General features: G+C 47.7%; 2 protein-coding genes across 4 annotated transcripts in view; both read left to right on the forward strand.

The window, feature by feature from the left end:
• PATZ1 (POZ/BTB and AT hook containing zinc finger 1) overlaps window positions 1-1,947 on the forward strand; it is a 28,996-nt gene extending 27,049 nt beyond the window's left edge. The window contains exon 8 of one of the 2 annotated variants that reach the window (XR_003899940.1): window positions 1,861-1,947. The gene's annotated coding sequence lies outside the window, so the exon portion shown is untranslated. Of the gene's footprint in view, window positions 1-1,687; window positions 1,759-1,860 lie in introns of those variants that run through there. The other variant, XR_003899941.1, reaches the window with a different exon arrangement.
• An 850-nt stretch (window positions 1,948-2,797) lies between these two features.
• On the forward strand, window positions 2,798-20,156 carry PIK3IP1 (phosphoinositide-3-kinase interacting protein 1). Of its 2 annotated transcripts, XM_029913690.1 has the most exons (9): window positions 2,798-2,863; window positions 8,441-8,521; window positions 9,837-9,899; window positions 12,103-12,377; window positions 13,160-13,276; window positions 13,485-13,601; window positions 15,918-16,106; window positions 16,251-16,329; window positions 18,616-20,156. In XM_029913690.1, exons 4-9 carry the CDS (start codon window positions 12,311-12,313, stop codon window positions 18,821-18,823), a joined length of 777 nt encoding a protein of 258 aa, XP_029769550.1. In that variant the 5' UTR covers window positions 2,798-2,863; window positions 8,441-8,521; window positions 9,837-9,899; window positions 12,103-12,310; the 3' UTR covers window positions 18,824-20,156. The 2 variants fall into 2 exon arrangements, with proteins under 2 accessions (XP_029769550.1, XP_024053778.1); XM_024198010.2 differs by lacking the exon at window positions 2,798-2,863 and having other exon boundaries at window positions 8,430-8,521.
• Window positions 20,157-21,025: the final 869 nt, after the last annotated feature.

The following is a 21,025-nucleotide window of genomic DNA, read 5'->3' on the forward strand; positions in this document are numbered from 1 at the left end:
CCCCCCTTCCCTCCCCCAAACAATGAAACAGAAAAGGCTTCCTTTTATTACCCCATAAAAATAAAATTACATGTTTTCAATTGTTCAGGGTGACAAAATCTGAGAGAAGTGCCAAACTATACTGTGGAGTGTATTGGCCTTACCAGTATGATGGATCCCTTCACATCAGTTAAGCAGTATGATGAATCCCTTCACATCAGTTAAGCAGGCTCTGTACCATTTACCTTTTGCCTAGGCACTGCTGAATTTTGATTTTGAGTGAAGTAATATTGAATCTCTGAACCTGTATACTCAGTTCTATCCCAGAAAGGAGGAGGAACAAATCAGCAAGGGGTGGCATGGGAGGGGAAGTGATAGTAAAGCTTAGACCTTCGCTACACTCGGGAATTCACAGCGCTGCCGTGGCAGCGCTGTGAAGCGTGAGTGTAGTCGCGCCGCCAGCGCTGCAAGAGAACTCTCACAGCGCTGTATGTACTCCACCTCTTTGAGGGGAGTAGCGTGCTGCGAGCGAGCGTGCAGCGCTGCAGGCTCTGATTACACTGGCGCTTTACAGCGCTGCGCTGGGGGGGGGGGCGTTTTCACACCCCTGAGTGCAGCAAGTTGCAGCGCTGTACAGCGCCAGTGTAGCCAAGGCCTTCGATGAAAACTAGAGTTGTCTGAACATCCTCTCCTGGGCCCTGCCTTTTTCCATTTGTGCAAACCTCCTTTTCAAAAGCAAGGCCCCACTAGGCCCCTGTGAATGATCCATAGGACTTGGTTTTCACAGTAATCTGCTAGTTATGGGGTTCTCAAACTTCATTGCATCACAACCCCCTTCTGACAACAAAAATTGCTTCACGACCCCAGGAGAGGGACTGAAGCCTGAGCCCACCTAAGCCCCACTGCCCCCGGTGGGGGGCCAAAGCCCAAGCCCCACTGACCCAGGTGGGGGGCCAGAGCCCAAGCTTAAGGGCTTCAGCCCCGGGCCTGGGACCTGCAACCTTAGTCCTGCCACCTAGGGCTGAAGCCCTCAAGCTTTGGCTTTGGTCCTGGGCAGTGGGGCTTGGGCTTCAGCCCTGGGCCCCAGCAAGTCTAAGCCAGCCCTGGCGACCCCATTCAAAGGGGGTTGTGACCCACTTTCGGGTCCTGACCCCCAGTTTGAGAACTGCTGTGCTAGTTCATGTTCCTCAGAGAAGAAATGTGATCAGTATTCAAAGCATGGGACTGGGAGGCTGGAGATCCTGAATTGTAAACCTGGCTCTGTCATTCATTTGCACTGTGGTAATTCACGCTCTGAAGCTGTGGAATGCCGAGCACCTTCAACTCCCATTAACACCACCCTTAGCACCTGGGAGGATCAACTCTTTACCCTGTTCCTGGATTTCATTCCCCTTCTATAAAACAAGGCATGGAAACCATACTTCATTGGTGTGTTGTGGAGACTGATCAGTTAATGGGCCAAATTCTGCTCTCTTCCATCTGTTCAGCACCCTGGACCTCAGGTGTAATGGATCAAAAGTTGTACAAAAATTGGGATGCATTATTTTGTAAACGTGCAGTATTTAAAAGCTGTCTGGCATTACTGATGTGGTCTTTGGGTCCAGCTGAATGTAGTTTTTCCTGGGTGGCCTTTGCAGTTTTGCAGACCTAGAAGTGCTCTGAGAGATGTTCACTGCAGGAAATAATTGGTGCCTAATTGACATTCCAGTGACTTCCTTGCACGGAATGGGCTGGAGGGTACCTTTCCTGAAGACACTGGCTGATGTATAAACGTCTAAGCTACCTGCAATCATGTAGTAAACACACACCTCTGGTATGTGCTTTGTATGATAAATTGGTGTCTCATTCTTGCTAATTGCTTTCTGGCTGCTTTATCTACAGACAGGTACCTTCTCCAGGCAGCTTTTATGTGTTCTCCCCAGAATTGTCAGGCTGACACTGCCAACTGTTAGAACCCAAGGGCATGGATTGGGAGATACTTAAGTCAGACCACAAAGGTAAGGCAGAGAGGGGAAAGTTGCTGGAATTAATGCTGATACAGGGTGTATTAAGATGAAAAGACTTTTCTCAGAAGTCCTAAACAGTGAATGACTGATGTATGGCGTGAGGAGGGTAAATCAGGAAAGCTGGTACAGTATGTTTCTTCTGATGTAGTGGCATATGGAAGAGATGGTGCCTTGGAAGGGAGGAAGCAGAGAAGCTTGCCACTGGCTCTGGATAGCCCCAATCCTGCTGCCATTGAATTTCGCCACTATCTTCAATGGAAGCATAAGGATGGATGACTCTCTCCCTACTTTAATTAAATTTCTTGCCTAGTTATAGGTCTACCTCTATTGAAACTGAGCCTGACTCGCCACCTCAGCTGTCTTAGGGACCCATTTGTATCAAACAATTACTTTTACTCACCTATTTGTTTCTATTGTGTGTAGTTTTTGTAGGTTCTGTTGGAAGTTGAGGCCTTTGTACAAGGGGGTACACACTGATTTTAAATGGTAATAAACCAAAAGAGAATTAACCCTGCAGGGTGCTTGCGTTGATTTTCTGGAGCCCGACTATAGAAGCCCAGGGTGCAGGGAGAGACGGCCTGTATGTTTCCTAGTTCTGAATTTCCCTCTTTGCAGGGACAGCTCCTGCCAGCCTCACAAGGGCTTCTCTTGCCGTCACCACAGGGTTGTGTGAGGGCTGTGCTGTCCTGAGCAGCAAAGTGTACATGTTTGGATGGGCTTATTTTGGACACACACAATCCTTTCTCTGTGCCTGCTTGATTAGATTTCTCTAACTCCTTCAGGAGAAGATGACCTAGCAACAAGTGTCTGTGTGAAAGAGCAGATGCAATCCGTTGGCCATCCCCACTGAATACCAGGAGGAAAATGAAGATGAAAGGGTACTTTTAAAATAAATATGCTTTTATTTAAGAAACAGCCCTGCAGCCTGCCCATGTCAATGTTAGCTCACTAATCAAGTGCACTGCATCCTACCCCAGTGTCTTTATTTTGTAAGAAATAGTATGGTGAGGCATGGTAACACTGCCTGTCCCACTGAGAAAAGGCCTTTCTGGATCCTTGTGGTCTTCATACAGCAGCTTGGGACCTTCACTTCATAACCAGAGTTGCTGTTGAAGATGGCAAACTCTTTGACAGGGTTACTGGCCTAGTGGATGGGTGGGAAGCAGTAGACGTGATATGTCTTGATTTTTAATAAGACTTTTGACACAGTCCCATGCAATATTCTCATAAGCAATGTAGGGAAATGTGGTCTAAATTACATTACAATAAGGTGGGTGCACAAGTGGTTGAAAGACCTTACCCAGAGAGCAATTATCAATGGTTAGCTATCAAACTGGGAGGACATATCTAATGGGGTCCCTTGGATCAGTCCTGGGTCCAATATTCAGTATTTTCATTAATAACTTGGATACCAGAGTGGAGAGTGCACTTACAAAATTTGCAGATGACACAAAGCTGGGAGGGGTTGCAAGCACTTTGGAAGACAGGATTAAGAATTCAACACTCCTGTGACGAATTGGAGAACTGGTCTCAAATCAACAAGATGAAATTCAATAAACACAAGTTAAAAATCAAATGTACAACTGCAAAATGGGGAATAACTGGCTGGGTGATAGTGCTGCTGAAAAGCATTTGCGGGTTATAGTGAAACACAAATTGAAAACGAGTCAACAATGTGACGCGTTTGCAAAAGAGTCTAATATTCTGGGGTGTATTAACAGGAATGTTGTATGTAGGACATGGGAAGTAATAGTCCGGCTCTACTCGGTGCTGGTGAGGCCTCAGCTGGAGTACTGTGTTCAATTCTGGGTGCCGCACTTTAGGAAGGATGTAGATAAATTGGAGACAGTCCAAAGGAGGAGAACAACAACAATGATAAAAGGTTCAGAAAACCTCACGTATGAGTAAAGGTTTAAAAAAAAACTGGTCATGTTTAGTCTTGAGGGTGGCCATAATAAATATACGAAGCGCTGTTTAAAAAAGGGATGGTGAGCAACTGTTCTCCATGTCCACTGGAGCTGGGACAAAAACAAATGAGCTTAATCTGCAGCAAGGGAAATGTAGGTTAGAAATTAGAAAAAAATTCCTAACTAGAAGGGCTGTTAAGTGTTGGAACAGGCTTCCATGGGAGGTTGTGGAATTCCCATCACTGAAGTTTTTTAAGACCAAATTAGACAAATACCTGTCAGGGATGGTCTAGGTTTACTCAGTCCTGTCTCAGCACAGGGGGCTGGACTTCATGACTTTCTGAGGTGCCTTCCAGCCCTACATTTCTATGATTCAATGAAACTCAAAACCAGAATTGCAGGGGGAGGTGCTCTCATTCTTGCAGGGCTGGCTTCTGCATGTTTGTAGTAGCTGAAGAGAGGTTGTACATATTGTAGGAGTTATAAAATGTGCTGTCTCCACATGTCTGTGACGTGCACAATTGAGGAAAACCAGAGACATTTGCCTTTCTGCAAGGACAAGACTAAGGCAGCAGATAGGCAACAGCCGTGGGGGATGAAGCTGGGAGGGATGCCTGGGGGAGGGGCTGCCAGGGACGATTGCGACTGCAGCTTAGGCACCACAAGTGCAGCAATCCGTTCAGCTCCATGTTGATCCCAGTCCATGCCTACTGCTCCTCATGTCAGCCCTGCTGCCTGGGCAGTCTCTGGCCGCTGCCCCGGACTCGCACTGCAGCCATCGCTTTAACTCCACCATGTCTCTGGCAGTGCTGCCAGTGTGTGGGCAAGGAGCTCCTCTGGAAAGGTCGGAGGGGCAGACTGGCGTGTGCAGGGATTGCTGGGGGGGTCAGGTGGGGGTGGTGCATTTTGAGGGGTGAGTGCGGGGGGGGGACTGGGCCAGGAGCCAGGTGGGGGATAGCAGTGTGGTGCAAGATTAGGCCAAGGATCCAGGTGCAGGGCTGAGGTAGGGTGGCAGTGATAATGTATTTTGCCTTTGTTGCAAGATCTTTACTTTGAATGTCAAGTCCAAATTGGCAAGCAATGGCATCTGAGACTACAAAAATGTATCTGCCACTTTCAGCAGTCATGAAAAATCTCTTGATCACATTTAATCATTCAGATGTGGAATGGACTGCAGGAGAGATTAAACTGTAATAGTTGATCAAAATAATCAGTATATACTTAGTGTGTAAACAGAACACCGGCATGATGTTCTGCATAGACTTGTCACTCTTACTTGGACACTTGCAGTTCAGAATTTGGCTCTTCCAGGCCATTCAGACAGGCTGTAGGAACCAAGTAATGGAAACTTCCTAAAATTTGTGGAGTTGATGGTCCTGTCCGATGGCATTATGAAAGAATTTCTACAAAGAATAACGTCAAATAGTCCCATCTTCTTTACATTGGGGAAAAAAAACATTTAGAACGAGCTAACTGACCTTTGGCATCAAAAATCAGAGGCAAAATCTTATCCATGGTGAAGGAATCAAAATATTACTTAATCGTCCATGGTTGCATACCGGATAATAGCCAAGCGGTAGACATGTCTGTGATTGTAAGATTTATTTCCACAAGATCTGGAAAAAAGGTGTAAATGTGAAAATACAGGAATGCTTCTTAGTATTTGTGAAACTGGACGATTCAAGTGGTGCAGGCATGACAGAAGTTCTTCTCCAGAAGTTAAATAAAATGGGACTGCCTCTTACAGATGTGAGAGGGCAACGCTGTGACAACGGAGCTCACATGAAAGGAAAGAATAGTGGAGTGCAGAAACAGATGCGTGAGCTTCTCTTGAACAGTTTTTGTGTCCTGTAGCACCCATTCTATCAGCCTGGTACTGAGCAGCGCTGCTGGCTGTCGTACTGAAGGAGTGAACCTTTTGGGGGTCATTCAGGCTATTTTCATTTATTTTCAATCCGTTTGTCAATGGGATATTGTTTTGAAACACGTTGGACACTTGGGTATTACAATGAAACAACTGCCTGAAAGAAGATGCAGTTGAAGCAGTAAGAGCCATGAAGTACTAAGCTGGAGAAGTGTATGATGCATAGCTATCCGTAACTGATAATGCAACACTGGTTGGTACCTCTGGAGCCAAAATCTCATGCAGAAGCATGATCCATTGCTGGACAAATGCTTACTTTCAAATTTCTGTGCAGCTTAGTGGTGTGGCATTGTATATTGTCTGAAGTTAACATAGCAAGGAAGACTTTATAAGCGGTAGAATTTTACCTGCATCAAGTAATCAAACAACTAGCAATTCTACAACATTCCTTGCGAAACTATTGTTCAGATTACAATTTTGTATCTGTACCTGCTTGAGAATTAGCAGAATCACTTGGCATGTAAAGAAGGCTGCAGAAGAGATCCAACTCTGAAGTTGAAGGAAAAAAAATTTGGCTGACTACTAGGCTCACAATGAACCAGGTGTCATTAGAGAAGTGAAACTGTTAGTGTTACATTTGGGTTGGTTAATCAGAAAGATGGCACCAGGGGAGGCCTAAGCACTCCCCAGGGCCCAGACACACAGCACCAGCCTTTAAAATGTGAGGCAAGTAGGGTGACCAGATGTCCCGATTTTATAGGGACAATCCTGATATTTGGGGCTTTTTCTTACATAGGCTCCTATTACCTCCCACTCCCGTCCCGATTTTTCACACTTGCTGTCTGATCACCCTAGAGGCAAGTATCTCCGATATAAGAAGACACTAAACAGCAGACGAGGAGGAGGAAATACGAGAACAATTCCTTTAAAAGAAAAAAAAAATGTTAAAAGCATTTCTAACCTTCAGTTTCATTTTTCTGGAGATCCCTAAGTGGCAAGCCTAAGTGGCGAGCTAACTGGGGTGTATGTGGGATGTAGGGAAAACTGGATCTAAAAAATTAACATTCATAAATCTTGAGCTCTTGACTTCAAGGCCCATGCGTTCACCCCTTAGATCATGGTGCCTCCCAACTAAAACCATGCTGCCTTCCTCACAAAGGCATTTCTCCTCCACCCTTAAAGAGACAGGCTCTGTTTTTCCAGCAGTAGCACACTTTAACTGCAGAGAGACAGGATAAGTGTGAGGCGTAGCCCAGATTGGGAAATCACCCCCTCCTCTCAGACAGCTGTGCCTTGTGCCTAATAATACAGCTAGGGTTTGGTGATATCCTGCCGTGATACATACCAAGTAAAAACAACAGGTTATGTAATCCAAGCAGTTTTGTTATTTGTGTTCCTGGCCCAGAAACCAGGAAGGGGGAGTTCTGACAAGGACAACAGTGATCTAAATTGAGTCTGTTACAAAATAGACCAGCATGAATACAAATAACTCTGGGTTGCTTGCTTGCTTTGGTGATGAGTGGTACTGATTACCATCATGGTAAAATGCTGTACAGATTATCACAAAAGAGGCCACAATAGAAAGATGTAGCTGTCTGAAGGGTTCGATCATGCTGGGGGTTGTGTCCTGACTCCAAATGTAGCCAGCAAGAGCGGAAGGCATTCAGCACCGACCCCTTTGTGATGGAAAAATATAACTCTCCCTTCAAGCCCTGCAGTCACCCACAGGGGCCACTTTGCCCTCCTCTGAACCACAGGACCCAGATTACACTGCTAGAGCCTCTATCCTTTCATTATATACCATGCAGAAAACTCATCAGCGAAAGCACTCCGAGTAAGTAGAGCAAACTCTCTGAACCTGTCCAGACCAGTTCAAATATCAGACCAGGTTGTTTTGCTCCTGCTGACGTGACTTCCTTGTTCGTCCTGGAGGCTCTGGCTGGCACTTACTTGGCAGTAGCTCCTGGTCTTGGATTGGAGTGGGGAGGGGAGAGCCTTTTCTTTAACATGCCAGCAGGGAGATCCAGCAATGGAGTCAGAACTTTCCCTCCCTCTCCCCCCTCTGACCCGTAATGCATGATTTCTCTCTCGGCCTTGTAATTCTGCTGCTGCATGTTGGCCCACAACTTCATAAACTCCATGTGTAGTCGGAGTCCCTTTGTCCCAGTCCTTGTGACTGACTCCTCCTCCTCATTTTTGTAAGCCAGAAATAACGTGTTGGAATTTGTTTCTGTCCCCTGAAGCATCTTGTAAGGATGGCTTTGTTAGGTGAGAAACCCTGACATTGTTTTATGATCGAGCTGGGAGTAGGAATGGTTTGCAGAATTATCTGCATTTTATTGGAGTTGTAAGTACTTAGAACACTTAGTATACTTGTTGCCTTCTTTCTTCGGGCCCCTTTACAAACATTGCCTCATTCTCACAGCATTCTGTGTGGCAGGTAAGCTCCACTGTTATTTTCATAGAATTATAGGACTGGAAGGGACGTCAAGAGGTCTTCTAGTCCAGTCCCCTGCACTCAAGGGAAGACTAAGTATTATCTAGACCATCTGTGACATATCTTTGTCTAACTTGCTCTTAAAAATCTCTAATGACAGATTCCACAACCTTCCTAGGCCACTTATTCCAGTGCTTAACTACCCTGGAATATTTATTTCTTTAAACTTTATTAAGTTTTTCCACAGGTGAAGAAGTAGAACAAAGAAAACCAAAGGGACAGTCTGGAAGAATAAAACATCTGTGACAGTTTGGTCTGCTATTATAAGGTAAATGCCATAATACCAGCCTGTACAGACACGGTCTGCATTTGGGGATACAGATATATCAATGGAAGGCAGTATTGTGTAGTGGTTAAAGCACCAAACTGAGCACAAGACAGAGCTGTGAACAGAACCTAGATCAGGGATTCACAATGCAGACTTGAGAAAATCACATAACCTCTCTGTCTCCATTTCCCTAGCTGTAAAATGGCATACCGATGTACTTCTGTGAAGTGCTTTAAGATCCTTGACTGAGAAGTGCCATGGATGTAGCACAGAGGTATCCATCCAATAATCAGTGGAACAGATCCTTTTCAAATAAAGTCTCTAGAAAATAACAGAAGCTCTCAGCTGTAAGAACAGAGCAAATAGATTCAACCCATTCCTAATGAGCAGGCACACCCTTTAATTCTGGAGTTCCCCGCTCTCTGGAGTTCCATGGCATCTCATTAGACTTTGCTCTGTCAAACTGCAGGGCCTAAATCTGCCCTGGCACCCCAGAAAAACTGGAGATAAAAGGAAAAAAAGAAATGTGTACAAGTCAGACAGGTGGAAAAGGCTGTTGTGCTTTCCTGGTAATGTGAGAGCTTTTGAGTCCCTCCTAGACTCCCTGATTCGACTGGAAGTTCATAAAGCTTTGAGTGAACTTAGTTGTGTGGGATAAGAAGCACAGCTCATACCCTGATATAACAGGAGGGAGGATTGGGAAAATTTGAGTGTTGTTTCCACAGATCCTCCCCAGCCCTGCAGTTTCTGGATCAGTTTGAGGGTAAGGAGGTGTCTCTTGTGTAGATGGCTATGAAGCTTTAATTTGTCTCATGGGATGAGCTAAAATAAATCAATTTGATTTAACAATGGTTTCTCACACTGCAAACAGCTAAGGCTAAATTCTGCCCTTGGATGCCTAGGTGTACTTTCCATCAGCTTCAATCTAGGCAGAATTCAGAGGGCCTGATCCTACAGCCTTAGTCAAAACTTCCACAGACTTCAGTGAAAGTGCTGCCAGAAATAAGACCTTGGAATCTGGCCTAGCAAGAGTCTGTCCCCACAGTAAAACATAAAGCATTTAAACAGAGCAGACATTTCAGCTAGTGGGAACCAGTACTTATGCAGCTTCCTTCACCAATGATGTCAAAGTCCTTTAAAGGTGGGTGAGTACTAATATACCCATTTTACAGGTGGTGAAACAAGCCCCAGGAAGCTTAACTTCACCAAGATCATGTGGAGAACCAGTAGAATATACACTTGCTGGATGCCCAGTCATCCATTAGCCATTAGACCTTGTAGCCTTCTGGTATAAAAATACTTTTCACTCTTTTAGCAGCTTCCATGTGATGATTCCAAAGCATTTTATAAGCACTGATCTTCTCAACATCCCTCTAAGGTAGGAAATCATGATTAACTACCCCTATTTTATAGAAAGTGAAAATGAAGCACAGAGGAGAGAATGGAGTGCCCAAGGTCACACACAAGCTCTGTGGCACAGCCAGAAATAGAACCTTGTATTCACAGTCTTATGCCTTAACCACAAGCCCATCCTTCCTCCCTAGACCTTTTTAGAGACTTTCTCCCATCCAGAAGGGCTGAATATTTTAGCGGATTGTTTTTAATTTGTCTAAAACAGGAAACAACAGTCTGTCAATATAGGTACTCATATGGTTACCCTCATCACAGTATCTGAGTGCCTCCTACATATTTAAAAATAGAAATAACTATTTTAAACCTATTGTTTGGAATTGCTACAAAAAGGTTGCATTATTTTGATAGAATGCCTACAATGGAACCAACACTAAGTACTTTTCAGGGAGTTTTCACCTCTCATTCTCTGCCGTGAACATTTCTCCAGAAAGCTAGGACCAGAGCCACAGATTCTAAATTATGTGGGATTAAATAAAGAAAAACAGATGAAAAGCAGAGAAGCTCTAGGAATTGATGTCCTTGAGGTGAAAGCATAGCCTGTGTGTTAGTGATTGCCACCAGGTTTAGTGACATTGTTTGGGATCTCCTGCTTACTATGGCAAACTCAGAGGAACCCAAATTAGGAAATAAGGGTGTACCTTGGTAGTTACAGGTGAATAGGGAGCCCTTCATTGGCCATCTCCCCCTGTGTAAATTTCTAAAAGAGAGAAATTCCTCCTCATATCCAGACTAAAGAGGGCAGGATTAGGATCCTTGGGAAAACCAAATCTGTCATGAATATGGAGGCCAAGGATCCAGATTGGTAGAGGTTGGAAGGAATCACACATTAATATGTAAAATGGGGCCTGTGACCCATCCTGTAGCTGAAAATCAGGAAGCTACACTTGTGAGACAAATTATTTTTTTCTCCCTCTATTAAGCTGTTGGAGTAAGGGAAATATTTTTGGTAATAACAAGCAATTATAGCTATAAACACCTTCATTAACTCCAGCAGCTCAGGTTTGCTTCCAATATACTATTATTAATTGCACATGATTAAGCTCAGGATCTTGTCTAAAAGGTGCCAACCTGGGTCTATCTCTCCCACATCGTGCAGACATGTTCTGTCACTGATTTCAAGGCTGTAGGAAGAAGCTGAGACAGGCAAACACATGCACCCCAGTTTCAATAGTATAGATGAACCCTACCAGGTTTCCTGCCAACTGTTATGCAAACATATTTTTATTTCTACTTTGCAAATACCTTCCCTCAGATACCATAGTGCTGCAGTATAAGAACCTGAATAGAATAACATCCATCTTTCTTCACTCTAGAATCATATTTTTCTTCAAACCCTCACTTCCATGGCACTATTCCTGTGGGACAGCAAGCATGGCCCTTCTGTGGCTATCATCACACTGTTACCAATCAATCCATTAGACCAGCAAAAAAACATCTAATGGCGTTGTTTCATAACATGCATTGTCATACAGGAAATCAAGTTTACCTAACTCCCTCCGTGGGTGACTAGTGGCACAGAGGGATTCATTGCTGAAGGTAGTAAGGGGAAAGTTGTGTCTCACTAGTGTCTCTTGCAGACAGATCAAGGAGCAGCATTGCTGGACTCCCAAGAACCCTGTTGGAACATGAATCTAGCATAATATACAAAGTTTGGATGGAGGGGTTGAAACGAGACTACCTTAAAGGGGGGCAAGTTTTTTCAGGCCCTGCCTCTCTCCCTCCATCTCTGAATGGTGTGTATATTCCTTGGTGTGTCTGTGGGTGTGGGCCTGGGGATTATTATCCCCGAAGAGATTGCAGCAGAGGGTGAGAGTGGTGCCGCAGAGCAGAAGCACACCGCCTCCCCATAGGCAGTAGGCCGAAGGAGTTGAACAGGCTCCACTACGCCCTGTGTGCACACAACAGACACGGAGGGGTTAAATGTGATTTAACTCCGGCTATAACTGGTTCCTGGGCGCCCCTCGCCGATCCCAGAATCGTGCAAAACCTTCGGAGGTCAGGGGACGTGAAAGCCCCGGTTGCCGGGGTTTGCCCTAGAGCTTCTATTTCACCGTTTATATTACGGACTCCTCGAAACTCTCAGAGCCAGGGGTCGGGCACACAGACCCGGGGGTGCCTGCTCCGCCACTCTCTCTGCTGCAGCTGTTTTTCTCTCGCTGCATGTTTAGGACCCAGAGTGAATCTGGAGAGGAGGAGCCTTCGCTGCAGTGAGCTTGAGCCCAGCCTGTTTACCAAAGGAGAAAATAACAAGACATCTGCCAACTGCAAAGCAGGGGCCGAGGCCAAAGCGGAGCGAGACAGGGAGCAGCGTTCCCAGATCGCTGAGACTTCCCCGGCTACTTCTTCAGCCTTTGCTGGTGCCCGGTTGGATCCAGGATGCTGGGCTGGGTGCAAGCTTTGCTTCTCAGCGCCGCGCTGCTAACAGCAGCGTCTGCCACCGAAGGTGAGAGCTGAACCCCCCCATACCACTCACTCGGACCCTGCTCCCGAGAGCTCCCCGAGCTGGGGGGCAGGCGATGGAGCCTGCATTGCCCTGCTATGGGGTAGGGGTGTCTTAGTCCGTATGATTTCGGAGAGAGGGACTCCGAGCTCCATCTTTGTTACCAGGAACAAAGGCAAAGCTCAGCCTCCTGAAAACCCTTCTGTCTCTGCCAGGGGCTGAGATTGGTAGGGAAGCATTCCCCCCCCCTTTCCCTGTGCCACCCCTTCGGAGGGGCGCTAGAACTAGGGGTGCGGCGGCTCCCCCTGGCTTGAAGTGGTAATAACAACCCAAGGCATGGTTCCCACTTTCCGCACCCCCACTGTCCCTGCGTCTGGAGATCGGTCACGTCCTCTTTACCCTGTGATAGAATCATAGACCTGGTAGGGACCCGGGGAGGTCCTGTGGCCCCGTCCCTGCACTCAAGGGGACTGGGCTTATCTTATGTGCCGGTTTGCAGATCAGAGGAGCTGGTTGCCCTGCGGGGCAGTCTGAGGAGTCAAACCCAGGCGAAGCAGCAGCCCGGCAGAGTTGCTTGGCTGTGCTGACAGACTCGCTGTCCCCGTTTACATCGGAAATGTCATGGCGTCAGGGGAGGGTGTTTGGTGCTTTGAGGCTTGAACGGTGCGATGAAGGAAGAGGCGAGGAGACGGGGGCAGCGTGGGGGGCCGGTACCGGGGGGGGCTGCTGTGGGTTACAAAGCGGGCGCCGTTTCAGTGCCTGTGGGGCTCTCTCGTTCTCTCCAGAATGTGTCCGTGGCAATGGAGTGTCCTACCGGGGCAGCCAACAGATCACCTCCAGCGGTGACCCGTGCTTGAACTGGCTGGCGGTGGGGAGAAACTACAGCTCCGCTCTCCTCGAAGGTGGGTGCGCTCGGCTCCCCCGGCTGCTGCCCGGCGGTGGGTGGGTTTTAGTGCAGGGGGGTGGCTCCAAACGGCTCCTCCGTTGTGTTATTGTCCGTCCCCCCCCCAGCTCCCCGCTCCTGTGTGTGTCTCCCGGGCTGGGTGGGGGTGAAAGCCCAGCCCCTGCCCCTGCCCCTGCCGCGCATTAACCATCTTTCCCGGCCCCCAGTCTCCGAGGATCACAGCAGCTGCCGGAACCCCGACGGCGCTGCGGCCCCCTGGTGCTACGTGAGCGGCGAGGCCGGCATCCCGGAGCGGAGCCCCTGCGACATCGCCCCCTGCCCAGGTGAGCGGGATTCCGCCCGGCGCTGGGCTCCCCGCGCGCTCCCCCGGGCTGGCGCGAGCCCCCCGCCCCCAGTCGGGGACCCCCACCCGCGGCAGGGCCACGTGCCCGCGGCTGTCCCCGCGTGGGGTCAGCGGGGCCCGGGCACGTGCGCAGGGGGAGCGCATCGGGTGAAAAACCAGGGGGTGCAATTCCCAGTCCCCACCCCTGCTGCAGCGGGATTGGCTGCCCTGTTGCCAAGCTTCTAGGGGCTTCCGATTGGTCTCCCGTTTGGGGATGATGTCATCCCAGCGGCGAGAGCTCGGCGTGTAAACAATTTGACCCCGCCCCCAGGGCGGAGCTGTCCCCGCCCCCTGCACGTGGAGTGAGCCGGCCTCCCCCTCCCAGCGCCGCCGTCCCCCATCCCTTTCCAGGGCCCCCTCCGTGACGTCATCCCGGCCCTACCCACGTGTGGGTCTGCCCCTTGGGCTGTGTCTCGCGCCCCGGAGAGAGAATCTGCGCAGCCCCCTCCCCACCAGCCCCTAGTCCCCCTAGGTCACTGCAGGGAAAGGCCATGTCAGGGTGGGTAGCCCAGATGTTGACAAACTGGAGGGAGCGAAGAGCAGCAGAATGTCAGGGACTGTAAGGCTCAGGCACCAGCTTGTGGGGAGCTTCCCAAACAGCTGGGGCACCCGTGAAACCACAGGGGGCTGGAGGCAAAGATTAAACAAGTAAAGCTATCCAGACTGGACACAGTGGGATTGATAGGGGGACGGGCTAACCACCTACAGGTATGGAGAGGAGTTGTCTGATGGGGGAATAATTAGGGTCAACAGGAAGGAATTAAGAAAGGGAGGAACTGGCATACCAGGAAAATCTTCCTGATAGAGGTATTCCAGTGGTGAATAATCTGTTTAGGACTATTCCAGGGAAAATGTTAGAACATGCACAATACAGAACACATCTGCACTGATCCTGTCTGAACTATCTGCTTGTTTGCTCTCCTCTGTACTGTCTGAGAGTCTGTGCCCCCCAAACCTTCCCCAGACATCCCCATCTTTCATTTCAAAATTTGTTTTGGTTAAAAAAATGTTCCCAGAGAGTAGTCATCTGTGGTTCACAGTCAAGCTGGAAGGGCATAACGAATGGGGTCCTGCAGGGATCAGTTCTGGGTCCGGTCCTGTTCAATATCTTCATACATTATTTAGATAATAGCATAGAGGCTACACTTATAAAGTTTGCAGACAATACCAAGCTGGGAGGATTTCCAGGAGACCCCATGCATGTCTTTCTACCCACCCTTTTGTTCTAAAGGAGAGCATGTCCCTCCTTGCATGTAGTCCCCCACCCCAGGCAGGATTCAGAATTCTTGCCTCCCTCAGTCTTCTCAATCCTCCTATCCTGGGACTGCTTCTCATTAAGGACAAAGCAGAGCAGATGTTCCCTGTTTACGGCTCTTTATTTAAAAGTCCTAGGACTGGGGAACTGCCTGGGATTGGGAGCCAATATGCTGAGCAATTGGTGCAGTTGCCAGGGATTCAGCCATTTTGTCAGATTAAACCCACCTTCCCTGCTGTTGTATGTCTGCCCGGGGAAGGAGCTGTCCCATTGCTTTCTCTTCCCTAGGGATAGCCCCTGCCAGATTCTGTGCTCTTCTTTTCTGAAAGACACTGTGTGAAGTAACATCCCTCTGCAGAGGGACCCTTATTTCCTGGTGGTCTCCTGCCTGTTACTAACCCAACACCCCCTCCCCCCCGAATCACATAATAGTTTTTTTCTAAAAGATATGCTATAGTTCAAAGAGAAATTAATTCAAGGAAGTCCTATGGTCTGTGTTGTACGGGAAGTCAGTCTGGATGATCACAGACTCTGGAGGTATTGAACCAAAATGCTCCAAGGAAAAATGCCTAAAGGAAGGAACGTTGCCATCATATGTGTGGGATGGGGATTCTGAGACCCACAGAAAAGATTCAGTGTGATTTTTTTTTTCTCTGTATATTGAGCTATAAATGGATTTACCTGGTGGCCCTTTGATTAATGCTCTGGGTTCAGTTCTCACCTCTGTTCTCTTACTCCTGTTTTGGTACTTTGCTCTGCCAGTTGCCTAGATTGCTCTTGACCTTTAGCAGCAGTTGAACTGAAAAGTGTGTGTGTTTTCTCCCATCTGTAGGGAGGCATTGTAACATCTAAGGGGGAGTGGGAGTATTTGTCAGTCTAAGATGAGGAAGGTCCCAGGGTTCTGGGTCTGAGATGGGTTTGTGCCCCATTCACAAGATAGCTGTTGCTATGAAACTTTGGTGACACACTTTAATATTTTAATGTATTTTTTTTGCCCAACAGGTGTTACCTCCTCCACAGAGACTCTGGTCCCTACAGTTGCGGCTGAGGTTTCTCAGGGGATAGACCAGGTATTTGAACCAGCTGATACTTTACCAGCCCGGAGCGAGGCAGCTGCTGTGCAGCCCGTCATTGGGATCAGTCAGAGAGTCCGGATGAACTCCAAGGAAAAGAAGGACTTGGGGACATTAGGTATGACCTCCAGGAACACTCTCTAGATTCCTCAGTGGGACTACAACAGGATGTTTCTTTTCTGAACCCTAAAGCCACTGCTGTACATAGAGGCTGAGGTGCTGCATTGTTCCTAACTTTGTTGCTTCTGCTTCTTCTCCACAGGCTATGTGATGGCCTTCATCATGATGGTGATAATCATTGCCATTGGAGCTGGCATTGTTGTGGGCTACATCTACAAAAGGTAAGTAGTCTCTGGATCAAGAGTTTGCATTGTGGCTGTGATACAGGCCTATAAAAGTCAGGAAATTCTGAGCTACTATAGATAACACCTAAGTCCCAGTTCATGCAGGACTCTGAGAAGGGTAGGCTCTTATACATTGGTGGTGCTGCTGTGAGATCTGGTCTTGTCATAGCCTCGATGGAACTCATTTAAACACAGAGGTATTAGGTCCCATAATAACCCTCCCTCCCCCAGGGCCAGTGGAGGAGCCCACTCCCCTTGAAGTATAGCCTCCAGGATACTGCACCATATAGTTTTTTTATGTCTTGATTGACGGAGCTTTCACCACTTGCTCTGTGAAACTTTTCAGAAACAAGATTTATTAAGCTCTGGAATTTCATTCCATTATTGCAAGTCAGAGGCCCTTGGCAGGGCTGCAGTTATGTAGACACACTGGCCAATCTGCCTATGATTCCCCAATATGGACCTGCCAGCACATCTGCGAGTCATAAGCACTGGCTACTCTGTTAAATCAGTGGGAGTTAAGTACCTCATAGGATTAGGCCCTAACACAGTGAGACCGTAATAACAGCTGTATTTAAAAACAAACACCCAAACCACAGTAACCTGCCCTTTGTTCGGTGTCTTCCCCGGGCTGAGCCCACTCTTCCCCTTCCTACTCATGGCAGTCTAAGCCATCTCTCCCTTTCGTGTTTATGCCTTCATCTATTTGAGTGAAAACAGGGTAGAATCATAATTCTTTCCCTTTCCTAAATGTGTCCTTTGAATTGCATGGCCCAGTTAGCCTGACAGCTGCACATACTCAACTCCCCTTCAGTTCAGTCAGAGTTACATGTGCACCTGACCGGCTGATCGGGCCTGCAGTTTGTCTATAGCATTCCAGACAGACAGCCACAGAGCGATTATCACATCCCTGCTTTAGGGCTTAACTCTTGTAGCTAGCTGCCAACCTCTCCTAGTGAAGCAGAATGAGTCCCTCCCAGGCTGAGCCAAGTCCTTACATAAGATGTATCAGCAAGCTTGGACAGCAGAGACTCCAACAGTGTTACATAAGGTTAGAGCACGAATCTAGCACTTGCTAATGAGCATGATTCACGTTCTAGTGAAGGTAGATAGATACGACTGGCAGGGGGTGGAGGGAAGAAAGAATGTTAGACTGCACTAGAACTGTCTGGCAATAAACCCTGGAAGCTGTTCTAGCCCCTTGAGTGGGAGCTGGCTACTCCAGGGCTCAAGCAGAGTATAGTCTGAAATGTAATTTCTGATCCACCAGACTTCCATTGAATTGGGGCCTGGCTCTGCCAGGACTGTCTTTGCTGTGAGCAGATTTGGATTTTGGGGAGGCTTGACTCTTAGTAGCCCCTCCCTTAATTCAAAATAGCCCAAGTTCAAGCTTCAGGCAGGGTCAGCACTGGATGCTTCAGTTTTTTCCCTTTTCAGCTAGCCATGTTCAGGTGAATTGGCTTCCCAGTTAAAGTTAAATTTTGCATGTGGCACTTGTCTTAAAAATAAAAAACAAAACTGGTTGGTTTCTCATTAATTACCTTCGCTATAGAGTTCAATAACTGTCACTCATTTAAAAAAAAAGCCACTTCTTGGCACCAGACACTGAAGACGTGTCACCTTCCTTGCTGTCATGTGAGGGGTCAGGTAGTTTGGAGAAGCAAGTCTCTTTGGAACACAGCAGGCACGTAAGATCATTACACACCTACTCTGAGCAGAGCCATTAACTCAGTTTGCTTTCTGGAAGATACTTGTTGCCTAAAGTGTGTGTTTATCCCGCCTCACCTGTGCAAGTGCCAGCCACCACCCAGAGCTCTTGCATCCTTTCCTACCATTCACAGTTAATGGCTTCTCTAAACATTGGTAGCTCCTGCTTTGACTCAGCAGTCCTGCATGTTACAGGGACTCAAGACAGAGCCATAAACTAAAATCCAGATAGCTGCCACATGTTGTTTCCATAGCTACTGTCGGGGCCTTGAGTCCAGTGACAGGTGGGAGCGGACTGGCTTTAACCTCCCTGATTCCTCCATGATATTGTATTACTGGATGAATACAAACCTCCCCCAACACCCCACCTGGCTCTGTTTGCCTGGGTGCTTTCACCACTGTAGTTGGAAGTTTGGGGAAAAACCCAGCATCTCACATTCATGTTGAGGGGCTGGTCTTTTGTTGGAGCAGTAGCCTCTTCCCTTCTGCTGCAGCTCCTTTGGGCCAGTGCCCACTTGCAGGGACTGACCTTACTGCAGTCAGCACTCAGAGCATCTGTTCTGGTTTTCTTTCTAGGACCAAAGACTTGAAGGAGCAGCACGAGCAGAAGGTTTATGAGCGGGAAATGCAGCGCATCACCCTTCCACTTTCTGCCTTCACGAACCAGGCCTGTGAGCTTGTGGATGAGAACACAATAGAGGTGCACACCAACCGGACCCCCGTGGAGGAGGCACACGATGGCAATGCACCTCTCATGGGCCAGGCAGGTACTCCTGGTGCCTGAGCAGCGAGGGGCAGGAGAGGCACAGGGTGAAATGATGGAGGCGAAGACCCCAGTCTCGTTTTGGGAGTGGGGGGTTCATTTGTATTTTTTTGTTGATGAATTCCAGCAAATGACAGGACTTGGAGATGCACTGAAATGGGGCTGTTCATTGTGGGGCTAGCAGGACTTGTTTCTCCTGGGGACTGGTGCAATCCCTTTCATCTCCAGGGATTACTACAGCAGGGGAGGGGGAGTGGTTTCCCAAGCTAGCAATGTGCCACTGTGGCCCCACCTCCCATACTTAAGAATGGGAACTCTCAACATCCTCTTGTTCTGTTCCCTTCCCTTTTGACGAGTGTTACATGCATTTCAGCCTGTAATCTGACACAGCAGTATCAGAGACAGGTGGGAGCTTTACAGCAGGGTTATGTAGACTATGAATGTAGTTTTACATTTTACTTTAATAGGAGAAAAGCTGTCCTGTGCAAATTTCTTTTAGAGAAGGGGAAGAGTCAACGGCCGAGCTCGGTTTCAGCTGGGAGACAGAAGGTTTTGGTTAACGGGGAGGGAGATAGTTAGCGCCAATGCATTGCTTAAGAGATCTCTCTCAAGATGCTCATAAAGCAAAGTCTTCCAGTGCCCAGGACACATTCCCACTCTCCTGGGCTGGTACAACAGGAGCCTGGGCTGTCTCCTAGGGCAGGAGAGGAGCAGAAGTATTTCAAAAGTGGAGGGAAGGTAGACAACCCCTCAATCAGCTTCAGGGAGAGTGGCCAAGTACTCTTTGCTGCTTAAAGGGATAGTAGCCATTTCTGAATTCCTTTCAGACTTTCCCCAGGGAGGTGTATTTCCAGCAAACAAGAGTTTAAGCCAGTCCTAGGGTGAATGCAACTGGAAAGACAAGACAGCTGCCCTATTGCAGGCACATCAAGGCCTTGTGCATGCTGTTCTGTGTCCCTTGTGCAGGCTCCAGGAGAGGTCACACTGCAGGGGCTGCTTATCCAAACTGGCCCATTTAGATAAAGATTTTAGGGCACATGTATGAGCAAGAAGCACTTGTTTCTCAGAGTGGGGTGGTTTATAATCTGTGTAGGACTAATTCAGAGAAATGCACATCCTCATCTCTGCAGCAGGGTTCAAGCCATCCAAATAAGGTTTTCTACCCATCTACTTTAAGGGGGACTTACTGAGCAGAGATTAAGTGTTGATGGTTATATGGTTCAGAAAAGGAAAAATGGTTTTTTAAAAGCCTTTGAATACCATTTCTTTGTAAATATTTTAAATACCTCATAAAATAAAGATGCAGATCATGCTACCTTGTATTAAAGCTTAAAAAGGAAAATAAAAAGGTTCTCTGGAAACCTGTGTGGGCTTCAATTGAAGTAGCAGCTCACACCTAGGAAATGGGACCAGCTCAGCATGCCTTTCTGAACACGTTTCAGCTCCTTCAGGGCATGTAGCTGCACGAGCAGGCTAACAGCATTATTCAAACCCAGGCAAGGCCCCCTACCCCAAACTGCAAAGCAGTGAGAGGAAAGAATAATTAAGGCCATTGTAGTTCACCCTTTGCTCTATTGAGAGCTACAACCCCAGCCTGCATAAGAGAGAGAGAGACAACCACAATCACCTCCGCACTTCAGAGAAGAACATGCCTTCACCTAGAGCTAACACCATGGGATGTTGACTCTGTAGACAGACTGGCAAAGTCCAGCATTAGAATGGAGCAGAGCATTCTTAAAAAAGCAGCTGTCTATTCACTAGCCCAGAACAAGCTACTGTGACTAAGCAGGCTGGGCCTGTGGAGAGAGGATCTAATTATTCCTTTTCTGCTCTGATGCAAGTGGATTCTGTTTTACTTCCTGCTCAGAGGCAGCTCAGGTCCTCTGGCTCTTGCTTTGGAAAGGCTGGCGTAAACACAAGCAGGAGGTTACACTGGCTGGCATGGATTAAGAGCAGGTAGCACAGCTAGAGTTCAGTGATTTCAAAACTGGCAATGACAAATGCTTTTTATTTTTAAGTCTAGGCCTGACAGTAGCTACTGTCACTGCCACCTGTTCCATTACCCTAGCTAAAGGCAGTTCTGTAGAGGATTTGCACATAGGTCAGGCATCAGAGCCTAACCTTCTACAAAGCCCTTGCTCAGTCAAGTCAGTCTGCAGCTACCAGTCGGATGTCCCTGGTGATGCACTGCTGCAGTCCTGCAACAGCTGAGTGAGGGGTCCC

Source organism: Terrapene carolina, unplaced genomic scaffold (assembly GCF_002925995.2).
Source record: "Terrapene carolina triunguis isolate 2854851 unplaced genomic scaffold, T_m_triunguis-2.0 Scaffold790, whole genome shotgun sequence".
Taxonomy (NCBI): domain Eukaryota; kingdom Metazoa; phylum Chordata; order Testudines; family Emydidae; genus Terrapene; species Terrapene triunguis.

Coding starts and splice junctions, on each gene's coding strand:
- PIK3IP1 (XM_029913690.1), top strand. CDS start 12,311: ATGCTGGGCTGGGTGCAAGCTTTGCTTCTCAGCGCCGCGCTGCTAACA. Junction 16,107..16,250: donor GAAGGACTTGGGGACATTAG/GTATGACCTCCA, acceptor TCTTCTCCACAG/GCTATGTGATGGCCTTCATC. Junction 16,330..18,615: donor GTGGGCTACATCTACAAAAG/GTAAGTAGTCTC, acceptor TTTTCTTTCTAG/GACCAAAGACTTGAAGGAGC.